At 40.1% G+C, this 26,384-nt stretch overlaps 2 protein-coding genes across 2 annotated transcripts in view; both read right to left on the bottom strand.

Annotated features, from left to right (window-relative positions):
• Rnf128 (ring finger protein 128) overlaps positions 1-17,751 on the bottom strand; it is a 104,868-nt gene extending 87,117 nt beyond the window's left edge. Inside the window, exon 1 of the mRNA XM_051141266.1 lies at positions 17,125-17,751. Coding sequence (XP_050997223.1) covers positions 17,125-17,530 — 406 coding nt within the window. The 5' untranslated portion in view covers positions 17,531-17,751. The remainder of the gene's footprint in view (positions 1-17,124) is intronic.
• Positions 17,752-25,129: 7,378 nt separating this feature from the next.
• The window catches only part of Radx (RPA1 related single stranded DNA binding protein, X-linked), a 75,559-nt gene continuing 74,304 nt past the window's right edge, over positions 25,130-26,384 (bottom strand). Inside the window, exon 15 of the mRNA XM_051141264.1 lies at positions 25,130-25,251. Coding sequence (XP_050997221.1) covers positions 25,130-25,251 — 122 coding nt within the window. The remainder of the gene's footprint in view (positions 25,252-26,384) is intronic.

The following is a 26,384-nucleotide window of genomic DNA, read 5'->3' as shown; positions in this document are numbered from 1 at the left end:
TAGTTTGGCCAAGATAGCAAATTTATGTAATACATCACTTAAAATATTTACACCTTTATATATATATATATGATTTAGAATAAAGAGTAATGGGTTGTGGCAATCTTATATCTTCAGAGATGCATTAGTAGCTACCCAGATAATATGTATTGTTACAAGTGAACGACATATGCTGTCATGCAGGCCTTCCTCTTAAACTCTATTTATTTTCTATTTATTTGTGTATGTGTACCTGTGTGGGTTTGTGTATGTGCCTGGGGAGGCCGCCAGAGTGCCTTGAATCCCCTTCACCTGGAGCTACAGGCTGTCGTGAACTGCCTGATGAGGCTGCTGGGAAACCTGGGTCCTTTGGAAGACGAGCAAATGCTCTTATCTGCTGAGCCATCTCTCTTCGTCCTTAAATGTTCAACAAAAACGCAAATGCAGCTTTCCCCTTTTCAATCAATACAATAACACAAATGACTTGCCACGAAAAGAAATCTGAGGAGAAGCCCTGCTGGTTCTACTCTGATGAACAGCCAAAGATAGTTTTCAGGAGACCAGTCACTTTTTATCTGCTGCTTAGAAAAGCTTCTATTTCCTGAAGGTTCTTAACCATCTTCTCACTACTTCTTATTCATCTGCGTGCTGATCTCCCATTTTTCACTTGAGTAGTCATAAGAATGAATGAAGTTCTGAATGTTCTGCCCCATCTCCCATAGGGTGGTACAGATCCCTCCACTGACAATAGCTTATTGTGGAAGAGGGACGTTAACTCCATAATAAGTGCAGTGAAACAAGAGCTGTACTGCTTCCTTCCCTCTCTGACCCTGTGTGGGTGCAGCACTTTATGCAGCTATGTGGATCGCTGGTGGCAATCTAGGCAGCTCCTCTCGCCAGAGCTTTATATAGAAGCAGCCTCACAAAGAAGTCATGTCCCTGACTGCCAGCAAGAGATGAGGCACCAAATACTTGCGGCGGGGGGGGGGGTGTGAGCAGCCAGAGATCAAAAAACACAGCGTTAGTAGCCAGGACAGCACCATGAAGCCAAGGAACCTCAAAATGTTGATTTTTATCGCCCTCACGGAGCTATAGATAGAATGACGAAGGAGGTAATATTTAGATTTTTGGCAGGAAGGAGATATTTCACTTTCTGCCTCATTTATTCTTTGGGGGCACTACGTAAGTACTCTTATCACAGAATAAAGCCCATCCTTCTCATAGTCGCATTTACTCACTTGTATTTCTTTGCGCATTAGTGTGATTGTACTCTGGGTCTGTTAGTGGGCTAAGCGCTAGATTGATTGTGATGAATGATCAGATTTCTTTCAGCGAACTAATCCCTGCTATGGGGGAAATTTACACAGCATTATTATTTACATGCCTATCCCCCAAATCCTTCTCCAATACTCAAAATATGAAAGCAAACATGAACTGTGACTGGAGATCAGTGCTGATCCTTTGCCCAGTATTACAAGGCTCTGTGTTTCTTTCTCACCATGACACCCAAAAACTAAAGATATTTTTAAAAGGCAGAAGAAGGCCTGCCTCCTACTCTTTCAGTAGGAAAAAAATTGTCTAAGCATTGACCACTTTAACCATGTTAACCATCTTTATAATTTTTTTTCCTCAAATGCGTGTCTTTTAAATAGAAACACAAAGACTTGTAGCTTTTTAAAGATTCATTTTATGTCTCTGTGTGGTTTTGTTGGGGGTGGGGTTGTGAATGTGAGTGCAGGTATCTGTAGAGACCAGAAGAGGGTATTACATCACCCCGAGCTGGAGTTACAGGTGGCTGTGAGTTGTCCAAGGTATGTTCTTGGAACCAAACTCCAGTAATCTGGAAGGGCGGCATGTGATTGTAGCTGCTTGGCCATTTCTCCAGCCCCAAACCTATATCTTTTAGAATCCAAAGGAATGCCACTTTAAGAATCCATGACATTTGGGGCTTGAAAGGTGGCTCAGCAGTTAAGAGCACTGGTTGCTCTATCAGAGAACCAGGGTTCTATTCCCACCACCCACATGTTGGCACTCAACTGTCTCAACTTCAGTTCCAGAGGATCTACTGCCCTCTTCTGGCCAGTACAGGTACTGCATGCAGATGATGGACAGACACACATGTAGCCAAAACACCCATACACATAACAAACTAAGTTTTAAAAATATTTCTTTTTTTTTCGAGACAATGTTTCTCTGTTTAACAGTCCTGGCTGTCCTGGACTTGCTTTGCAGACCAGGCTGGCCTCGAACTCAGAGATCCACCTGCCTCTGCCTCCCGAGTGCTCTAATTAAAGGCGTGTGCCACCATACCTGGCTTAAAATATTTCTCAAGAATGGGTAAAATTTAAGCAGCACTATTAGTAGAGAGGGAAACCTTATTGGACAATAAGATTCCTGTCCACTTTCTCTGATTAATCACATCATTGACACAACCGCCCTCCAAATCCTTTTCCAATACTCAAAAAAATGAAAGCACACATGGGGTGTGACTGTCTATCAGTGGTGGTGAGACTTTGCCCAGTATTACAAGACCCTGTGTTTGTTTCTCACCATCACACCCCAAAACTAAAGTTATTCTTTAAAGGCAGGTTTGTCTGCTAGTGGATCAATAGAAACAATGGTGTAAACATTGAAATTCGAATTCTACTATTGATTAAAAAAGAGCCATGTCAATTCTATTGATTGGAAACTGACTGGATGCTAAAGTAAATAGAAAACTACTTTGCCCAGAGAAGCACAACAAAGAAAAACGTTAAGTTAGAGGCAGAGTATTTTGAAAATAACTTGGGAAAAACTTGAGCCGTGCAGGGAAGAAGCTGCCTGGGGAGAAAAATGGAGTGGCTGAGCTTGGAGAGAACTAAAGCAGGAAAGAAGCAGCCACCAAGCAGGACTTTCATGGAAGGGATTCCTGAACTAGCTAGAAAAGATTTAGATTCCTTTAAGTTTAGCCCATGAGCATAAGATATTAGCAGTCCAAGAATAATACACATACGTAAATACATAAAAGTTGGGCTGGGAAGATGGCTCAGTGGTTAACAGAAATTCAGCGAGGTTAGGTACCTTGTCTGAGATCACACAGCACAACAACAACGACAAAGACCCAAATCTAAGTCGATTGCACTACAAAACCCTTGCCCAAGTTGTCACTACTGTGTATCTGCCAGAAAGCTCGTTGCACATTTGGGGGGCTCAGCCATAGCACTGTGAAATGAAAGATGTGAGAGAGCACTGTCACACAAGGAGTTCGCTCTCAGAAATATTGGCTTCCTCAGTAAGTAATCCGTTGCTTCTGTGGTTTGTTTGTTTGAAATTGTAAGTGCTTTTTATAAGTAGTATTTTAAAATTATTTTTAAACATTTTTCTGTGCTCTGTGTGTGTGTGTGTGTGTGTGTGTGTGTGTGTGATCACAGCAGACACTTGTAAGCTGTCATGTTGGGTGTGTGTGTGTGTGTGCATGTGCGTGTGTGATCACAGCAGACACTTGTAAGCTGCCATGTTGTGTGTGTGTGTGTGTGATCACAGCAGACACTTGTAAGCTGCTGTGTTGGTGCTGGCAATCAAACCGAGGCTCCTCTGGAAGAGCAGCCAGTGTGCTTAACCACTGAGCCATCTCTCCAGCTCCTGTTTATTTTGAAACATGTTCTCATATAGCCAAGGCTGTGTACCCAAAGGTGTCCAGGAACTACACATCCTCCTGAGTGGTAGAATTACAGGCCAGTATTTTTATTACACTCAGCACAGCATTTTAGTTAAAAACAAAAAGCAAAAACAAAACACCATGTATATTTTTCTCTTTTTAAAAACCCCATGTTAAAACCCATATTGTCAGCCAGAACCTGCTTTCCCCGTGAGATTTCCTCCTAGCAGCTTGCTGCAGTGCTCGCTAATATTGCCGAGTCTATAGGTAAGTAAACAAGAATATGTCCCTCAGGACCTTTACCCTAGGGCTTCTCTTCACCTGCTAGCCTCCCAGGAGGCAGAGGTATCTGTGGTAATATGCATCAAGTTAGAGCTAGGATTTCTCGTTAGGCTTCCTCTATACAGCTCTTATGGAGACAGTTTTCCAGGGAACAAGGTTGAAGTGGTCAAACTATAGTTCCTCCTTCAGCCAAGATGTCACTCGCCAGTCTCTCAACTGGGTTTCCCTTACAAAAGTTCTTTCATTACCCTCCCAATTTTTGCCCTCCTGTGAGTTCCTTTCTGGTTTCTTGGCCTCTACACACTCCCACATAAATTCATGTGATAGGAAGGTGGGAGAAAGGGTGCTGGGGTGGAAGGGTTCAAGAGGGGATGGGAGCAGCGACAGGGAGGAGAGGGGATGGGAGCAGCGACAGGGAGGAGAGGGGACGGAGGGCTGGGGCCATCAAAATTTAGTATGTATGAGAATGCCATAAGGAAACTTGTTACTTGGTAAGCTAATTTTAAAAACAATGGTTAAGTAAGACAAACAATTCTTAGAAAGCCTTCTGGTAAATGTGGACTTTTTCCATATTCCTGGATTTTCAGGCAAGATTAATTTTCTAAGTGGCCTCCAGCTCCAGTGGATGTTTCTGTCCATAAATTCTACTGAGCATTGCACACTGGCTATTAACACCAGTTTTGAAAAGCCAATTTCAAAAAATAGTTAATTGACCCGTGCTGACATTTTTAGGGTTAAAATAATGTCAAACATCTTCCTTGATTCTATACTCCTCCTCAGCTGAACCCACTACTTTAAAAGCTAAAAATACACACAAGTAAATACAGCTTGGGTTGAACACAATAGCGGAATGCAGGCACTTAATGGCAGCAATTTTGACATCTGAAGGCCAGAACTAAATTTCTCTTTTTCCTAAAAAATCCTAATCTTCTCTATGCAAAATAGGTAATTACCACTAGTCACAACAATTATTATTTCTCAGAATGTCTGACTTATTAAAATGTTTCTAGAGAGCTCTGCCATCAGCTCAGTCTTTATAATGATTTCCAATTGCTGTGCAACACCCTCCAGATACCCAGGTAGCATCCAAGTCAAGTGCTGACTTGCACCCGGATCAAAGCTTTAAAATAACTCCATTTATTATAAATGCATATGTAAAAAATAAAAAAATTAAAAAAATAATTCGCACAAGAAAAACAAGTAAATAAAACCTCTAGTAGCCAGATGCAGTGGCGCACTCCTTTAATTCCAGCACTTGGGAGGCAGAGGGAGGCGGATCACTGTGAGTTCAAGGCCAGCCTGGTCTACAAAGCAAGTCCAGGACAGCCAAGGCTAACACAAAGAAACCCTGTCTCGAAAAACCAAAAACAAAGACAAATAAATAAATCTCTAGTGGATTCCTTTCCTATTCAGGCCATTGTATGCCACCTACTCCCTCCCATTGTGCCCCCATCCATACCCACCCAAGTCCTTGCTTCTTTTGCATCCTTGTGACATGCAGTCTGCTAGCTGCACTCCAGGTCCAGAAACAAACCCTTCTGCATTAAGTTTTTCTATTAATCTTCAAGATATTCATCTCTTCTCCTTCTCAGCACTTCCAAGAGTACCTGCTGTCTCTCTTCTTTCTTTTCTTTTTAAAAATTAGGGGTGTGTGTGTGTGTGTGTGTGTGTGTGTGTGTGTGTGTGTGTGTGTGTGTGTGTACACACGCATGCCACACTGCTCCCACGGAGGTCAGAGGATAACCTGTGGGGGTCAGTTGTCTCGTCTCTTTCCCTTCATGTCGGTCCAAAGGCTCGAATTCAGGTTGGCAGCAAGTGCCTTTCCTCACTGAATCGTCTTACAGGCCCAAGCTCATGGAAATAATTCTATCTCATTTTACACACATGCCTTTTATTCCAGTAAACCAAGTTCCAAACTAGTGTGAAACCGTTTCACTCCAGAATTCAATTTGAAATGTTTACCTAGAGCCACCCTGGCCTGACATTCATTTCATTCTTAGTTACGTCCCCAAATTGAGACTAATTTGGCTGGTTTTCTACAATGTTCCCTTTCCATATTGCTTTTCATGTCCTATTCCTACTATTTTCCCTCACCCTCATGAGTAAGATCTCTCTCTGTTGAAGTTTCATGGTATTTAGGTTCACCACTCCTTCTTGCTTTCCCTCCTGGTTAGCCATTGACCTCTACCTACTTCTAGTTTCCCATTTATTGAAGACTCTGTCATTTGGATCCTGAGTCCCTCACCATGAGTCTACCATCAGTCACCACTATAGCCTTGAGTGATGTGACTTCAGGGATTTTGTCTCCATTCTATCTTCGTACCCGACTGTGTTGTGTATATACTCTCCACACTATGACTGCCCTGTCTAGGCAACCTCGGAAATGTTTCTTATTGCCTACTAGATCTCTCATTTTCAAATCCCTAGTACTGATCGTTGAGTTCACCATGATTATTATTATTATTATTATTGTTATTATTATTATTATTATTATTATTATTATTATTATTTCATGTATGAAATACAGGTATGAGTGTGGGCATACATGTGCTACAGTACCCAAGGGGAAGTCAGACAACAACTTTGAGGGGTCCGTTTCCTCCTTCTGTCATGGGATCTGGGAATCAAACTCACGTTGACAATTTTGTGTAGCCAAGCCATGTCACCAGTTCATGTTGCTGTCATTTGTAACTTGAATGCCCATGTTTATAACCCTGCCAACAATCTCAATCCACAACCTCAACCTCTTCAACTCTAATAAACTTAATATTCTATGTTCTGTTTTCTAGCAGTTTGTATAAATAGCAGTTCCTCTTGCTGTATCTCCCTCTCTTGAAGGCCACAATGTTTCTGTTCTAACTTTCAGCGCTTTGCGTGCCATTTGCTGTGTAATAATTAGAAGTACTGGGATGTGGAGTCAGGATTTCAGGTTTCACACCTTATATTTGCAGTCTGCTAGATCCCTTTCCATGGGAGAGGCTACCAGCTTGTCTGTGTGTAGTTGTGTTCTGTATAAAATGGACCTGCAGACACCTGGTATAGTTCTTCCCTTTTAAGGTGTTTTGAGGTGCCACTATTAAAAAGCCCCCTAATAGGATAGGAAATGAACAGAATTCCCAACTATTAAACAAATTCACTCAAGACTCAGAAAGACAAACATCTCATATGCTCTCCTCATTTACATATCTTAGATTATAATATTTATGTGCATGTACATGAGTGGGAGTGGGTGTAGGTATACGCTTAAAGCTGGCACGGAGACTAACAGTGGCTGTTGCTGAGAAAGAGAGATGGGCAAAAGGCACAAGAGAAATGAAAACTGAAAGCAAGTTTTGAGGGGTGTAAGCATACAAAGTGGGGTCAGGGGATGTGGGAGTATAGGGAGGAAAAAGAATCAATGAAAAATTGTGTTTGAAAAGGTCCCTGTGAGCTAGGCATGGTGGCACACGCCTGTAATTCCAGCACTTGGGAGGCAGAGGCAGGCGGATCTCTGTGAGTTCGAGGCCAGCCTGGTCTACAAAGTGAGTCCACGACAGCCAAGGCTAACACAGAGAGACCCGGTCACAAAAAACCAAACCAAACAAAACCCTCCCCACCCCCACCCCCCCAAAAAAAAGAAAAGAAAGAAAATGCTCCTGGGATAGAACACAGCCCACTGAATCACCTATTCAAGCTGAGGGAGGAGGGGTGACAGAAACTGAAGTGGTAAGAAAGGGGCCTGCAAGGGTCTGCATCAGATGCTCTGGATATATGTTCTGGCTGTCAGCTTGGTGCTTGTAGGACTCCTAACAGTGGGAGGAGGGGTGTCTCTGACTCTTTTGGCTGCTTTTAGGACTCTTTTCCTCCTGTTGGGTTGCTTTGTCCAGCCTCAATATGAGGGTTTTTTTTGCCTGATCTTATTTTGCATCTTGCTTTGTTAGGGTCTGTTATTGTCTCTTTTTTAATGGGAGATAGATAGGGAGTGGATCCCGGGGAAGAGGGGAGGAAAGAGGAGGTGAGAGGAGAGGAGGAGGGGAAATTGTGACCATATACATTGTATTAGAGCAGAATCTATTTTCAATGAGCAAAAATGGTCACGTGGAACAGAATACTGTGTATGTTAATTTAAAATTAATAAATAAAACGCGGTGGAAGAGGGAGGGAGGGTGGGAATGGGAAGATACAAGTGAGGGGGATAACATTCAGGTGTAATCTGAATAAATCATAATAAATTAAAATTTAAAATTTAAAAATCAGAAACATAAATAAATAAAATGCCCCAGGTTGCTTTATCAAAATAACCTATGAATATATTAACATTCCTGGAATGAGTAAGTCATAGGCATTGGAAATATAGATCAATACTGATGTAATATAGTCAGTCTGAGTCCTTACTGTCTGGGATAGGAATATTTGAATGATAAGGGAAGGGTGGGGTGGGTGACAGGATATAGGAAGCAAGGGTTGCTGAAAACAGTGAAGGAGCATTGAAGCAGCATTGAACTATTCAGTCAATTTTCCTGGGGGCATTTATTCTATATATTTGCATGAATAGACACATATGCACACACTTTCCTAATTATTATCAGTAATTATGAGGAAAACTAATAGGCTGACTGATGACAATAATACAGTAAATGAAACAGTAATTTAGGTGGAACAATCCAAAACTAAGCAAAGACTACTTTAAGGAATAAAAACAAAAGGCATCTTTAGGCCCTGACAAAATATTCTACATTACTAAGTTTTAAATGAAGAAAATGTATGCTTTGGAGAACTCAGTGAATTTACTCATTTTAATTTGTCTGAAAATCAGGGCCTACCAGCATTGTGTCTTTATGTCTTTATAAATGAATAATTGTTTAAGTCGCTCTGTATCTAGGTACCTGGATCCCAGGAGAAGCAGGGAGCACTTTCATCTGGCTGAAGGAAGAAAGCGCTAAAACCTTGTTATAGAAAAGCCAGGTTATACAAAAGCTTCTAGTGTTTACACAGATTTTAAAATTACACAGATGTTCTTGCTAGTACAGCTCATGTTCCTGTCAGTTTTCAAAATGTTATTTATGAAACAGTACACTAATTTGCTCACGTGTGTCGGCATCCAGTGGTTCTCAACCTTCCTAAGGCTGTGACCCTTTAATACAGTTCCTCATGTTGTGGTGACCCCCAAACCACACAACTATTTTTTTTGCTACTTCATAACTGTAGTATTTTCTGACAGTTTTTCGTTGATTCTTCTCCTCCCCACATCCTCGACCTCACCTTGTACCCTTCCACCCCCCCCCAACCTTCTTTCAACTTTTATTTCTCATGTACCCTATTGCCCTCCTTTCTTTCTCAATTTTGCTACTGTTATGAGTCAAAATGTAAATCTCTGTGTTTTAGGGGATCCCTGTGAAAGGGTCCTTTGACCCCTTAAGGGCTTGTGACCCAAAGGTTGAGAGCCACTGTCCTAATCTTTTATTCTTGGACGAGTGAAGATGATGTTGTATCCTCAGCTCCTCCACCTCCCCCCAAAAATGCAAAGACATTTGTGGTCTGGAGTCTCTTAGAACTCAGTCTGGGTGAGTAGATAGGCAGGCAGCAAGTGACAAATCACCGTACATTTTAAGAGATTTAGAAACAGGTGGCAAATACTTTGGACACTGTTAAGGGAAACCTCTTAAAAGAGATATTTAAACTGGTTTTCATAGTCAGAAAGAAAAGCAAAGCTTCCTGAGTTAGAGAAATTGTTAGATGGTCATTTTGATTGATGTGTGGTTAGAGGGAGAGGGGGAGGGGGAGTTGGGGGGAGGAGCCAAGGTAAATAATGCAGATCTTTTCATGTGTGGAAAAGTTTAGATTTTGTCTGAAGATTAAATTAAAAAAAAATAAACACTAGGTGATTTGGAGAGGACAAATGGTGTAGCTGACCCATATAAGTAAACGATCGCTCTGGCTAGGAAGAATGCCCAGGTGAGATACCAAGAGCAGAGCTAAGGAACCCAGTTTGAAAACTCTTAAAATTTTATTTTTGGGAATGATAGTAACTACCATGCACTAAACTGGTTAGTAGTATACATTTTGGAGTTATCATTGAAGAAGGAGGAGGAGGAGGAGGAGGAAGAGAAGGAGGAAGAGGAGGAGGAGGAGGAGAAAGAACAAAGGAAAGAAATGACAAAGAAGAAAAGCAAAAAGCATGGTTTTTTTTTTTTTGAGTTAAGAGGCACAAAGAAGAGCTGATGGATGGCTCAGTGAGGGAAGTGCTTGTTGCACACTCATGAAGACCTGAGACTGGGTTCCTAGCACCCACCTAATTAATAAGACGTGTTGTGGGATATGCCTACAGGCTCAGATCTATCAGTATCTGAAACAGGGAGATCCTGGAGTATTGCTGAGCAGCCAGTCTAGTGGAATGGCTAAGATCTAGATTCAGTGAGTCCTTGTCTCAAAAGTAAGCAGGAGATGAGGGTAGAAGGGAAGAAAAAAATAAACCAAACAACAACATAAAAACAAAAGAAACAACCGACCAACCAACATGGAAACAGGAAAAGGTACCTGAAGTCAGCCTCTGGCCTTGACAATGTACAAGCATGGGAAAGTAAATCTCTGTGCATGCATGCATACATACATACATACATACGTACACACGCACACACACATAAACCTCTTTCTCTAACACATGCGTGTATGCGCTTGTGCGCGCACGCGCGCGCGCACACACACACGCATGCACACACACACGCACGCGCGCGCACACACACACACACACACACACACACACACACACACACACACGCTTGGCAATGAAGACTTTACACAAAGTATGGATTTTTGATAAAGTTGGGCTTGAAGTATATTTTTTCCAAGGCCACTTTCCCAGCCTCTGTGGATGGTGAGTGTCACATGGAGACCAATTGGAAGGCTAGCAGTGATTAGGGGGAGGGATGATGCTGGCCTGGACTTTGATAAAAGCAGCAGAGGTGGGAAAAGAAAAGGGCTGTAAAAAGGATGCTAGAGATGGAATGAGCAAAGATGTAATGTTGATTGAGATATAAGAGAAAAGACAGTCCAGGAAGGTCAAAAGTTACTTTCAGGCTCTAAGGCAAAAAGAATTTTAATGGACTTGAGGAAGTGGAAGCAACCAGCTGTGGCCCTATCTCAGAGAGTAGGGAATGGAGCAACCTGAGGGGCCGAAGTCAGGGTAGCAGGCAGTAACCTGGAAATTCTTGGACAAATAATGGAGGGGGAAGTTGGTCTCCTTCACAGCAGGATGGCAGTCAGCTGAGACTTGCCTTTCCTCAAAAGCTATTTTGGGAGCTTAGGATGTATCTCAGGTGACTGTGTGCTTATCTCTCTACCATACCCTGGGGCCAATCCCCAGCACCACACAAACTGTGGCAGTGACACACAGGCTTGGAATCTCTGCATTCCAGAAGTAGAAACCTCAGGAGTTCAAAGTCCTCCTCAGGCACAGAGAATTCTGAAACCAGAAGGGGCTACATGAAACCCTGCCTCCACCCAAGCCTCCCCTCCCCCAAGAGACTTTGTTTGCAAGACAGGTTTAGGCTGAGATGGGGAGATCAGTTAGTCTATTGTGGTGGCCTGAGAATGAGGATGATGTCACAAGAATGGCTACAGACAGTCAGTTCCTTTAGATTACCATCTTGTTTGCTTACATAGCAGCAAACTCCAGCTCTTATTGGGCAGTGTACTGTCCTCTCACTTCATCTGTGTGTTATGGTTTTAGCCCCCATTTCATTTCTACAAAAAGCATTTTTTATACAGCGGGGTGAGTTTGCCACTCTGCTTAAATCCTTCCTTCCCACACACTTAGCTGCTCTAAATTTGGTGAGTGTTGGGGATTTTGAAATGTTGTGAACCTCACTCTGTAATTCACTTCATTAGACACAGTCAAAAATATAAAAAGAACTAGTTTATCCTTCCCAAATTGTTGACTTTGCTGACATAAACTACAGTCAGATATAAGCATTTCGTAAGGCAACTTATCCATAAATAGCTTATTTAACTTAAAAAAAAAAACCTGTCTGTTCAGCAAGTGAGTATTTACATGCCATACATATCTAGGATAGAATTTGGTGTCTGTCTCTAGCGTGTTTGGAAAGCACTGTTAGAAGTCGTGGGCTGGAAAGATGGCTCAGTGGGTAAAGGGTACCTGCTTCCAAGCATAATAGCCTGCGTTTAATCCCAAGAACCTCCACAGGGGAATGAGGAAACCAACTCCCACAAGTGTCCTTTGACTTCCACACACATGTGACAATCAGGAGTTCTAGGTCAACCTTGGCTACATAGTGAGTTGGAGGCCATCCTGGGATATGTGTGACTTAGTCTCAAAAGAGGGAGCTGAGGTATAGAGAGAGCTTGTCTGGTATAACAAGTGGAACAAAATATTTGAAGGTCATAACTTGAATCAGGGGCTACTATTCAGCATGTGGAGAGACTTCCACAAAAAATAAATAAATCACCCTGTTAAATCTGGTGGTAGAAGTAAACATAGTTTTTTTTAAAACGAAGACATATAAATAGCCAACAAATATATAGGAAATGCTCAAAATCTATATTCATCAGAGGAATGCAAATCAAAACTATAAGGAACTCTATTTCATACCTGTTAGACTGTATTTCACACACACATACACACACACAAAGTGCAAAGCAAATTTTTTGTTTTTGTATTTTTGACACAGGGTGTCTCGCTTTGCAGACCAGGCTGGCCTCGAACTCACAGAGATCTGCCGGCCTCTGCCTCCTGAGTGCTGGGATTAAAGGCATACGCCACCACACCCAGCTACAAAACAAAATTTTAAAAAGAAGTTGTACCTGCCAATTGGTTATACAATATCAAATGGCCAGCCCTGAAAACATACCTACAAATAATATTATTATACAGACGGGGAAGGTTATAGTTAGGAACATAGGTATGCGCATACATATATATGCTCACAATGACAATTAGTGAACAAACAAAGCCAAGAATTTGTAAGAGAGCAAAAAGGCATCCCTCCTTGCGAGGTTTTGAAGGAAGAAAAGGGAAGGGAGAGATTTTGTAATTATAATCTTGAAAAGAAGTGAAAACAAAAATCGTGCCCTTATTCAATGGCCAGGTAAAAGTATTTCTAATGTCATGAAAATGTCTTCCAATGATGACAAGAAGTTGCACCCAGAAAAACAGTATGGTTCCCCAAAGAAGAGCTTCACAACACAAACTGATGTTGCCCCACCTGGATGACTAAAAGCTCAAAAGGCTTGGCCCCGTGATGAAGAGGTATAGGCAATTAATTGCTACCAAGAAAGGGAGAGTCAGTCTTATCCAGGGACGAGCTCCTTGATAGATTGATTATACAATCCTAAGTGGTCATCCCTAAATATGAATACATATGAGCACAATAAATGGATTCGGTAGATTGTGTTTTATATGCATGTGTATATAATATGTGAAACTGAAACTGAAGAAGCGGCCATGAAGTTGAGGGGGAATAAGGGGAGAAGACATGGGAGGAGTTAGGGAACAGTGTGGGGTGAAAATGATGTGACTGGAATACATACGCATGCATGACATTCTCAAAGTGTTTAAAATAAAAGAAAAAAAAATGCCAAGGCAAATACACAGTGATTTGAGAAGTTGGATTAGACATTTATCTCCAAGGATGAGGATGTACATTTTTTATAATGGTAGTAGTAATATAATAACAACAATAATGATAATTAATATAACTCTCTCTTCTAGCTATAGCTTTCATTTATAGAAAAATGTCAGATGAAGGCCATAAATAGCCAGGGCAGAGGATATTTGGTTCATATATCACAGAATTATGAGTAAAGAGTGCAGATAAATCCTGTCCATTAATTGCGTCGTTGGGTCACGGAGATACAGAAAAGTACAAGAACACTGGCGAGATAGAACATATTTACACAACTGTATGGTCATGTACAAAGTTCACTGGGAAAGAAATAAATGCCCCCTGTTGTCGACAACTTGGCATGCCACCAGCTGTTTGGTTTTGTTTTTTGTTTTTTTTTTCTAATGGAGGTAAATTGTTTTATAGAGTATCAGCAACAGAGGTCATTCTGTGACCATGACACATCAAGGAAAAAGCAGTAAATTGTGACCACATATGAAGACAGACAAAATGTGAACAATGCCAAAGCCACAAAAGTAACCAAGTAGCCACATATCTAGGGTGATATGAATGGCTATTGCTGTTTCATTAATGATGGTTTTAGCTTCTGGCTGGTCTTTGCCATTTATTAAAAAAAAAAAAAAAAAAGAATTTATTTAGAAACCATCAAAGACTTTCCCTGGCTTTCTAATTGCATATAAATATTTCTTGGTTTGCTCATGAGCTTCCTGATTTTTGCACCGAAAGACCAACACTGAAGAAGACATAGCCCAGTCTTACTACAAGTGTAACATAGAAGCCTAGTCTTACTGAGACACCCTGTGGCTTCTAACAGGAAAAAGCCCATTTGCTTTTGAAGTGATAAACGAACCATTTTAAACTACAGGCCTTTTCCGTTTTTATTTTTACATTATAATATAATCACATAATTTCTCCCTTTCTTTGCTTTATTTTCCTGCCTCAAACTCTCCCATATACCGTTCAAGAGGCAGGCCTAGTGGGAAACTGGGGCTGAAGGAAACGGAGGAGGAACCAGAGGACTGAGTGGTCAGGTGCATGGGTCACAGCGACTAGACTGGTTTTCTAAAAATGGTAGTCTCCAGTTCTGACAAAGTCTGGGATGATGGAAGATAAACTCATATGCCCTTTTGGGAGGGCTAAATTGTTCCTCCATCCTTTGTGGCAAAGCAAATAGAACAAAATACTAAGAAAAAGACAGCAAGTACAAACTCACTTTTCCTTATGCTGTAAAATAACCAGTCTGTGTTATATTTATCCAGTGCATCACAAATAGTTTCTACATGAGGTCCGTTTTCAGGGATGAAGAAATCCAATGCTATACTAGTTAGTAGTGGCAAGACTAGTAAGGACAAAACTGAAGCTTCAGGCTTAATTATTTTCAGTTGACATCGTTCATTATTAAAGCATAATATTCATTGAAAGAAACAAAGGTGTATTATTAGGTGCCAATAGATGTTAACTATTATATCATAATTTTGCTATATTTTCTTGTTTAGATTTTTACTAAAATTTTGACATATAAAAGCATAAAAGTCATACATATTAATATGGTGATTTATGGCGTTTTGATGCACATGTATACATATATTCGTATGGATCAATTTCTAACTCCTCAAACATTGATCATTTTTTTAATGCTGAAACCATAAAAACTTCCTTCTTTAATACGACTTACTTTACCTTGTTATCTAAAGTTCCACTGTGCAATAAACAGCAGTCCAGAACTTCTTAGTCATATCTAACTGTAGCAGTTTCTCTACCTTGCTTCACTTAACTCCTTGTTTTTTCTAGTTTGCTTCATCTATTTCTCTCTCCTTCTAACCATCACCCCTTCTTCCTGTCTTCTCTCCTTTCCCCTTTCTTCTCCTCTCTCCCTCATTTTTGAGACAGGATCTTCCCGTGTCATTTAGGCTGGGTTTGAACTTAACGCCGATTCTGCCTCAGCCTTCCACATGCTGGAACTATAGCCATGTATCGCTGCACCTGGCTTCTGTGCTAATTTTTTTTCAGTGTGCTTCTTTTATTTTGTGTATGTTTTGAGATAGGGAGCTCTCTCTATTTCCCATATTGATCTCAAATGCTCCATTTTCTAGTGTCAATCTCCCGGGCAGTTCTGATAGCAGGTGTGGACCATGAGTGACACTTGGCTCACTGTGCTTAATTACAAAACAAGGCTTAATGAAGGACCTTGAAAAACTGTTGCTGGTCATATAAGTGCTTCCTGTTAAAAGGTCTATTCAGAGCCACATAGTCACCTGATGGTCTACATGCCTTTTGAGGGATTTACTGTGAGTGACCCTTGGTGAATACTTTAAATTCAGCAATGGGGCATTCACATTTCACACACTCATAGTCCCTACTGTATACCTGCAAGGAAAGGTTTGAGACCAGGACTACTATTTAACTAGATACTGTTTGTACTTTAAAAATAGGAGGAGAGTTAATAAGCAGAATATGGCCGTGCACAGCCAAAGAAACCCAGAACACCCAGGATCTCTCGGCTTAAATAAAAAGGAAGTCATTTTGTTTTTGTTTTTGTTATTTTAGACTGAATTTCATCTCCAGTCTTTACCAGAAAGCTGTATTGTTTCTATAAAAATCAAAGGACTTGTAAAAATGAAGAATGTTCACAGGAGGCTAATGAAATTGCTGTACCTTGAAAGGGAGATGTGCAAGAAGAGTGTTGCTGTTAATACTTTGGTACTGCTGAAAGGCTGCTGCGCCTGCTTTCCCCACAGCCAGAGAAAGAAAGCAGCAGCTTGACTTCCAAACAGTGTCAGTAAGCTGCCATATTTCAGGTGTATAACTTCTATTATTAACTCCAGTTTTAATTGTTTTCTTTTTACGGTTCTGAAGTCTGCTTAAGTTGGTTTGCATTAATGTTCTTATAGAAAATTCTTGGTCATGATAAATGCCAAAATACTGTGTGCATTTGCTTACAGCTCTTCATTTACCTTTCAAGTGGCATTCTTTTTTTTTTTTTTTCCCCAAATGAAAACCTGAATTCTCAGGCCTAACTTCCCTTGCACAGTTAATAAAGTAGATGATTGGATTTCATGAAGACCTCATTAGGAAACCATTCCAAGGGAAATCTTTAGTTTTGAGGTGACTTATTCTCCCATGGCCTTTTTAACGGGTAACATTTCTTATAGAGTCCTTTGCGTGTACTCAGTCATCCCACAGGGCGACCCGAATCTTCATGCATACAGCAGAGTCAGATTATCCTTTCTGTAAGTCTCACTAGCTTACCATCTTCTAACAGCGCCAATGGACCCATTTTACAGTTTCGTGGAAACATATACAGCCGATTTTCGGGTGACAATGTATCAAACTGAGTAAATTAAAGTAGCATCAAAATTAAAATGCTATTTTAGGGCTGACGGAGGTAAAGGCACAGTGATGTCAGAGGATGGAGAAACTAACAGGCTGTCTGTGCAAACCTGAGAGCAGGAATCACCTCATTGGTTGCTGTTCCCGTCGTTGGAACAAATTAAAAATATTAACGAAGAATAAAGTAATTGCAAGTAGTACAGTCATTCTAGGTGGGAATAGAATTTAAAATCAAACAAAAACATTAATTCTCCTAGGGAATCAATCATTACTTACCAAAATTTGCCATCTGTATCGTCTGGTTGCCAGTCTCTGGAGAATTGTAAATCACAACAGCATCAGCATTTCTTCTACCCGCTGTTTGAATTTTTTCCAAAAATGTGCAATTACCTCGTTCTATCAGCGCAATCCAGGGCTTGTCAGTGTTAGTAAATTCGGTATTGTAGTCACAAGCTTGGTAGTTACCGTTCTTAGGGATGCCCACCACTCCCATAGCATTAGCCAACGGTGAGGCTAATCCATAGACACCACACTCACATGTTTCTGTGGTAGTATAGTTGCTGCTTTCGTTGTGGTAAGTAACAGTCACATAGGCGTTCATTGAAAACGAGGTTGTACTTTGAAGTAAAAAAGTAAAAATTAGCAGAAGCTGAAAAAAGCTGTACATAGTCTTCCGACTCATTGCTCATTCATTTGTTCGTAAAACTTAAGACGCCTGCAGATATTTCCAACTATCAGTCACCATTGTCCACTCATGCCCCTTCTAAACAGAAGTTTGAAATTTCAGTTGCAGGCAGGTAACCGATCTCACCTCTAGCAACATAAGCTCTGAATACATCAGCTCTCTTTCACTTTATCTACATTCCCTTCTGCTTGTCCCTCCTCCACATACGCGCACGCGCATTTGCACACACACACACACACACACACACACACACACACACACACACCTTAGCTGGACTATATTAGTAACGACACTATGAACTTTATTCTACATATCAGTTTATCAGGATTTGATGACTTCCTGCAGTGAAATTTTTTTCTTCTTACTGTTCCAGCTAATGCACACTCATAAACACGGAGTGGATTGGAATGAGGAACTGGACTCTTGGGAATCCCATGTGACAATGCTGAAAGTCACCTCTCTCAGAATAGTTAAAACACAAAACTGGTTTTCCAAGCCCTGCTGAAATATGCTATCAACCAATTGAACTGGGAATAGGTTAATATCCCTAATTTTAATTGCTATGACATTAGAAGAAAGGATTTAAATTACCTGTTCCTCTCCAAATTTCTTTGTGAATTATTTTCTATGGAAGTTCTCCAAAGAATAGCCTCTGTTGCCTCGTTTATTCATTGGAAGTAAACATATTTCAGGAGTCTGCAATCTCTTTGAGTACAGTGCCTTGCCCACAGTAGACAACTAAACATTTGTTCATTGTTATCTACAGGCTGCTGGGTCCTTAATTCTCTTCGGGTTTTGCATTCTGTAAAGGACTATTCAAGCTTTAATTTTTTTCCTCTTTTTGTTTTGTTTTGTTTGCTTGTTTTGATACAGAGTTTCTCTGTGTAGTCCTGGCTGTCCTGGACTTGCTTTGTAAACCAGGCTGGCCTCGAACTCACAGAGATCCACCTGCCTCTACCACCCTGAATGCTAGAATTGCAGGCCCGCACCTCCCGCACCTAGCTAAGCTTTCATTTTAAACACTGAGAGCTTTTTACATTTTCTTCCCAAATGTATAGACAGCTTTATTTCACTGCCTTCTTTGTTTTAAGCACAGTTTGAAACTGGGACTACCATAGATCCTGACCGCAGTTGTACACATATTGCCAGAAGGTCAAAGGGTTTGTGCAATTCTCTGGGATGGGGAGATTGCGATGTGTGCTGAGGGCTGCTGAAGGAATAGATGAACAGACAACAAGAGAAACAAATATCAGGAGGCTCACTGGGCTAAAAGTTAGCAATCTGTAAAAACAGGTATCAGGCTGGTGGAGGAAGCAGGTCAAAGAAAACCTGTTACACCAGAAGTCCAAAGTCCAAGGCAAGCAGTCAGCAAGACTGGGGGAATCCAAGGAACAACCTAATAGAAAACAGGAAATGTCATTGACAGACAGGAGTAACAAAGGGTCTTCTTCGTACCTTTTGTGTTTAATTAGTAATTTATTAATAATTATTAATTCCCCACAATTTTCTAAATTAATAATATAATTAATAACTACAGTCTAACTGAAAAAAAAGCCAAGGTCTTGTTCTTATGCTCTATTTAAACAAGCTATTCATAGGCCTTCTTTGAACACCTTCATTTTGATGTGTTAAAGACACAGGAAATGATAAGACTGGAAAGGTATTGCTGTTATTATGATATTGTCCCAAACTAATTCTCTCATGGCCTATTAGAGACAAATTCGACATAATAAAATTTCAGAAAGTTACTTTAAACTCTCCTATCAGGAAGACTCATAAAATCACATAGATTTGTGAAAAGCTAGCAAAATATGATAGAAGGCAGATTTGGGTGATTGTTTAAATTTTCATTTATTTACTTATTTATTCACTTTATCCCAATTGTAGCACCCTCCCTCCTTTTCTCCCTTATCTCCCTCACCTCCTATCAGCCCACCCCAGCATATGAAGTCCCAACAAGACAGCCTGCATCCTCTTTCCCTATGATCTGGTAAGGAATCCAGCCAGGGAGAAGTGATCAAATAGCAGGCAACAGAATCCATGTCAGAGATGCTCGCCACCCCCACCTCCACCTCCACTCCCCTTACTAGGGGACCCACGTGAAGTCTGAGCTGCCCCTTGGGCACATATGTGTAGGGCGACTACTTTCAGTCCATGCATGGTCCTTGGTTGGTGCTTCAGACTTCATAAGCCCCCCTGGGCCCTGGTTAGTTGGTTCTGTTGGTCCTCTTATGGAGTTCCTGTTTATGTCCTTTTATCCTTCTCTCCACTCTTCCACAAGACTCCCTATGCTGCTGTGAATCTCAGCATTTGTTTTGATCTGCTGCTGGGTGGAGCCTCTCAGAAGATTGCTATGCAGCATAGCATTAATAGTGTCAGGGATTGGCTCTCTTTCCTGTGAGGGTGGGTCTCAGGTTGGGTCAGTCTTTGGTTGAATGTTCCCTCAATATCCCTGTACATCTTATAGGCAGGGTAACTTTTGGTTCTAAGGTTTTGTGGATGGCTTGGTGTTCCTTTCCCTCCACTAGGAGTCCTTTAGTTAGAGGGTGTCCTATAGTCTCCATGACTCCTGCTACTAGGGGTCTCAGCTAGAGTCATCCCAAATCCCCTCAGCGGCCTGTTCTGACTTAGGTCTCCAGTTTGTCACAGAGATGCCTCTACCCACAATTTCTCTTTTTCTCTGTAGGCCCTTTGTCCTTCTGCCCCAGCTCTTCCCAGGTCTGATCTCCACCCTCATTTCTCTCCGTGCTCCCTTTCCTACCTTGTTCCCTCTCTTCAACCATTTCTGCTGTCTATTCTAGTTCCCCTTCTGAGGGAGATTTAAGCATCCTCCTTTGGGTGCTTCTTGTTACTTAAAACACTACTTTCAACCCACATTTTGCTTTTGGACACGTCCCATTACCATGTGCCTTCAAAGCTACAGCTCTCACATGCCGTTTTGTGGCAGTGCTGCTTTGGGTTAAACTGCTCTGGAGCTAGAAATCCTTGACTTTGTATGGTTGCCAGAAGCACATAACTTGTATATGGAGCATTTATGTCTTCCTTTTATGATTTTTACAGTCACAGCTTTGATGACTTTACATTGCTCTTAAGTCTTTTGTGGTTGAGTAAGATTTGACTTGGAATAAAAATACTCAATTTTCACCATAACTTTTAAAGTTATTTGTGTGTGGGGGGGGGTAGTCATTTCAAGGTTTGCTTAGTGTTTTTGTAGTTTTGTTTGTGGAACACCTAGAATAGAGTCCTTTAGAACTTTACTAGAATGACAATTCCTGGCTCCCTCACTCCAACATCCTTCACCAGGACCTGATGGGACAAAAGCAAGAAAAAGTTTGAGTTTATTTTACTTTGCTTTATGGTACTGGGGATTGAGCTCAGGGCCTACATGTGCTGATCATTGAAACAAGAAAGTCAAGTTAATATGCATTTCACCTCTTATCACTTTATTTACATAATCTTTGGTACTCATGCTTATGAGAGAAAGAAAAATAGTCACTGCTTCTGAAAAGACAACCAGTGAAATAGCAAACTACATGTCTCAAAATTACTTCCAAAAACAAGAATGCAAAAACAACCAAACAACCAAACAAACAGAGACAACCTAGGGATGAGAGAATGTCTTTGTTAACTATACATGTAACAGAAGATTATTACTCAAGATAAATAAAAAACTGCAAATTAAACACCAAAAATGTCAAATCAATCAATCCATGCACATGCTAATGATCTGAATAGATCGTTTGCAAAACAAGAAACAGAAATGGCGAATAAATTGTTGACAGACCTTAGCCATCAAAAAAACAGAAATTAAAATTAATGAGAGATCTCTCCCAGGCATAATGGCTACCACCAAGAAGATAAATGACAATGGATACTGGCAAGGATATTAAAAAAGTAGAAACCTTATTTATGACTGGTAAGAATGTGAAACTTGTGCAGCAAGTATGGAAATAAGCATAGAGCCTTCTCAAAGCAATAAAAATAGAACAATCATGACCAAGATATACCACTCTAGGGTATACACCCAAAGTATTTTAAATCCACATACCAAAAGTTACTTGCACAGCCATGCTTATTGCTGCACTATTCATAGTCTCCAGGAAATGGAACCAGCCTAGATATCTATTAATAGACGAAATAATAAAGAAAATGTGGTGCATACATCCAGCAAATTTTACACCACCATAAAGAAAATGAGATTATGACACTTTCAGGAAAATTAATGTAACTGGAAATCATTATTAAATGAAATATGCCAGATGCCGACCAATACCATGCTTACTCTTATATGCATAACCTACATTTAAAAGCCTCTCTCTCTCTCTCTCTCTCTCTCTCTCTCTCTCTCTCTCTCTCTCTCTCTCTGTGTGTGTGTGTGTGTGTGTGTGTTTGTGTGTGATGAAACTGAAAGGGAATCGTGAGAAAAGTGGGATGAGCATAAGGGAGGTAAGGGACTGAGGAATAATGGTGGACATTTTATAACAAAGAAGAGGAGGAATACTAGGTGAAGAAAAGAAATTAGAAGGAGTAGGAGGTAGAAAGGAGATCAGTGAGGGAGTGGAAAAAGGGAAGACAAATGAGAAGATGTCATAGTGAAACTTATTATTTTGTATGCTAAACTAAAAAAATAATTTAAAAAGAAAGATAATAATTGGTTATACTTGTTCACCAATATTAAATACTTAGTTCATTGTCTCTAAATATAAACTTCAACTTTCTTTCTTTCTTTTCTTTCTTTCTTTCATTCTTTCTTTCTTTCTTTTTCTTTCTTTCTTTCTAGACAGGGTTTCTCTGTAGCCCTGGATGTCCTGTGCTTGCTTTGTAGACCAGGCTGTCCTCGAACTCACAGAGATCCACCTGCCTCTGCCTCTGCCTCCTAGAGTGCTGGGATTATAGGGTGTGCTAGCACACCACGCCTAAATTTCAGTTTTCTTTAAGACCCTTTCCTAAGTATAAATGATGACTTTAGGTTCACTCCAACAAAAACTAAAAATATCTGGCAGAGGGCTGGCGAGATAGCTCAGCGTGAAGAGTGTGTAGTGCTCCTGCCCAGGGCTCCAGTGTGCTTCCCAGTACACATAGCTCACTGTGACGCTAGTTCAGAGAGTCTGATACTCTCTTCTGGACTCTACATGTTATGTTCCTTTATGAACACGCCCCCACCTCTCCCTCACCCGATAGAATTAAACAATAGAAATAAAGTAGTCAGGTGTGGTGGCGCACACCTGTAATCCCAGCACTCAGGAGGTAGAGGCAGGCGGATCGCAGTGAGTTCAAGGCCAGCCTGGTCTACAAAGCAAGTTCAGGACAGCCAAGGCTACACATAGAGAAACCCTGTCTCAAAACAACAACAACAACAACAACAACAACAACAACAAAAAGTAAGATATATGTTTGGCAGAGAACATGTTTTCCAATGATCCCTTTAATAGCTTTACCCAAGTATTTTCATGTCTACAGCTCATGTGCTATTCAAAATTAGAAATTCTAGTGAGACTGTGGTCTTTAAGTACATAGTATTTTGTCATGTACCAATTTACTTGTTTCTTGGAAGATGCCTCATACTAGTATATACTAGTGTCCTGATGGTAGTTTGCTATTTTCCTTGGGAAATGGCCACAATAAATACGTACCTTCGGCAACTGCCAGCAGTATGAACACAGATGTTTAACTTTGACTTTAAATAGACACATTACTAGAATATACATTTTTCATTTAAAATATTTATGCTATTTTATGTGTATGGGTATTTGCCTACATATATGTATGGGAACCATATGCATGCCCAGTGCCTACTGAGATCAGAAGAGAGGGGCAGATACTCTGGAACAGGATTTCCAGACGGTTGTGAACCAACCTTTGGGTGCTAGGACCCAAACCCAGGACACCTGCAAAACTAACAAGTGCTCTAAGCTACAGAGCCAACTCTCCAGCCTCAGCCCGCGGCATATAAATCTCTAAGAGACGTTCTTTTCAAAACTCCAAAAAATAAAATAAGCTGGGTGTGTTGGCACATGCCTTTAATCCCAGCACTTGGGAGGCCAGCCTGGTCTATAGAGAGTTCCAGGACAGTGAGGGCTACACACACAGAGAGAAAAAACACAAAGTCAACAAACAACAAACAAACAAACAAAAAACAAAAGAAAAAAAGCCCTCCCTCCCAAGCCCTCAGAAACTTTAAAAAGTTATTTCCCATTCAATATAAGAATAGAAACTATGCCTGTGCACATTTTTATATCTTTGCCTGTATTTCTCAAGTAAGAGCTTTTTTTTCCCCCCTTATGGAAGTGCTTTGAACATCAAATTACTCTTTAAAAATCATAATAGGGTAACCCAAAAGGCCAAATTCCATTTGAAAAACAGCAGTCTTTAAACACACATGGGAAAAATCCCCTTGGATCACTTATAAGCACACGTATAGCCCTTCAATATAGAGGACGTACATGAACTATGTTCAAAATGAGACAGGAGACCAAAGGAGTCACTGCATTTTAACTTATTTAATAACACTTTGAAACTAGTAACAAAAACATCCACAGTTTTAATTAACCATTCCATATAGTTATAAGGAAAATTGAGCACCTTTATAAACAAAACACAGTATGCTTTTACATTCTGAGGCTGCCCATAACATTCAAACCGTATAGCACATAAGATAACAAAATTACAGGTCTGTAACGAAATCTCACGAGTTTACACCTTGACTACTCTCAGCTTCATCTTGATATTGAAATATTTAAGCACATTTGAAGTTGTTTTGGCTCATTTACTTAGCCACAAGGGTACCAGATATGGGTCTTTATAAATGTAGAGTGACCATTATACTGTACAGTAAGTAGAGAAGCAGACTGAAAAAAAATTCTTTTAGTTACTGTTGTCTTACTTTTAATACAAGCTCTTCAGATATTAATGAGAGATAATATTTCACATTCTAAAATCACATTATATATTCTGAAATTACAAATTAACACAGTAAGAGTGTAGGCCTACTGTAGCTTCTGGGATTTAACATTACACTCTGGTCAAAACACTTCAAACTTCAAGGCAATGGAAATCGCAAGAAAGGTTTGAAAAGGTATGACAATTCAGGTATTCTTCTTTAGCAAGTGTAGAGACTGGGGGCAGCCAGATCATTACAATACACGTGTGTGAACATGATAGGAGGTACCCTGTTTACAGGAAATATAGGTGACCACTTTAGGAGAATGATAATTTAGTTTTTGAATTTGTAATGCAAGATTTATCAGTGTATGTGAAGAAAATCTTGAAGATGTAAAATTGTGTAAGCCGAGCTGCCTTGTACTGAGATGTGGGAATAAAATTACACTTTGCAAGAAGAGCAGTAAGACATAAATTATTACAAATTAATAGTCACATACAAGTCAAGTAATTTCTGACACACAAAATTGTCTTAATGACTTTTTTTGGATAATAAATCTAACATGAAGTGCTAGTGCCAAATACAAGATGAACTGAAAACCACTTCACTTTAGAGGGCGTGTAATATTCTGATGAAAATACCAAGAAAATAGTTATTCTCTTAAAAGCATACTATATGTAACCTGTAATTATTTCATCTTTTAATCTCTAAGAAGCCTATTCTGGAGTATAAATTCTCTGCAAATAGACTTCCACTTTATTGTCACCCAAATTACAGATATCCAAGATACAGATGACGTGGTTTCTATCCAGGTCAGACGCTGCTTTTATAATATCATCTAAAAGCAAAAAAACAAAACAAAAAACCAGATGGTAAGTATTGTAAAAATAGTTAAATATTTACTTGGATTTAGTATCACACAAACTGATGATTTTTTCTTACAGTATTAACGATGTCCCTAATCTTTTTAATTCATTACATGCATTTACCAAATTTCTCAAGACAGACGAGAGCACACGTATAGATGCAGTCAATAATATTCTTACATTTATCTCCCAGAATATTTGGTTTTCTTTCTTTCTTTTTTGGTGTGGAGTAAAACAAGTCTACATATTTTCAAGGTCACAAACATACATCTCTTTAGATTTTAAAGGAAGGACAAAGATGAGTTATTTTATCTTTACAGACAAATATTATTTTAGAAAAATCTACAAGCTGTAAAGCAAACCATCAATGGATCCTACATATTTTAATTTGATTTATATGCATTTGTATAGGTGTATATGCATGTAACTAAATAGTCTTTCAAAGTGTGTATATATTTTAGAACTAACATAGTTTTGTATACTGTCATGAACCTTTATCAAAAATGGATTAAGTGAATGAGATCACTCAAAATGGCATAGCAGGGACTCAGGGTCTCACCTCTCTCAGCATGCACAGTGCAATTTGGCAAAATTCTAAGAGTCAATATATATACAAAATTGCAGAATGCAGACAAATATATATAATAATCGAGACAAATATTCACAAAGAAAGAAATTGTTGTCCTGAGTCCGAGCATGCTTGGGAGTATTAAATTGCCTGCTCACCACCATTCACACTCCAGCTAACTGGCCATCACGAGCAGAGCCGGTCACATGCCTGGTGGAGTGTGCTACACTAAAGGGACCAAAGCACTTTACCCTCACTGACGCCACCGTGTTTTGCTCTATCTGGCAGTTACCCCAACGACAGACAAAAGAGGTTGCTTTCGTTTTACCCATGACTGTGATGGCTTCCCAGAAGTGGGCTCTTGTTAAAAGTTGTAATATAAAGTATTGGTGAGGGGCGCTGAGTTAAAACGAGCAACAGACTGAAAATCCAAGGTAGCAAGAAGCTGAGAAATGAGATATATCAGGGAATAAGTTCTTTTAAAAGATTGTGTGTAAGAAGACCATACTATACACACATCCAGGGTTTGGTACATGG

The sequence above is a fragment of the Acomys russatus genome, chromosome X (genome assembly GCF_903995435.1).
Source record: "Acomys russatus chromosome X, mAcoRus1.1, whole genome shotgun sequence".
Lineage (NCBI taxonomy): Eukaryota > Metazoa > Chordata > Mammalia > Rodentia > Muridae > Acomys > Acomys russatus.
Note: the sequence above shows the minus strand (reverse complement) of the source record. Positions and strands in the feature narration are given on the sequence as shown.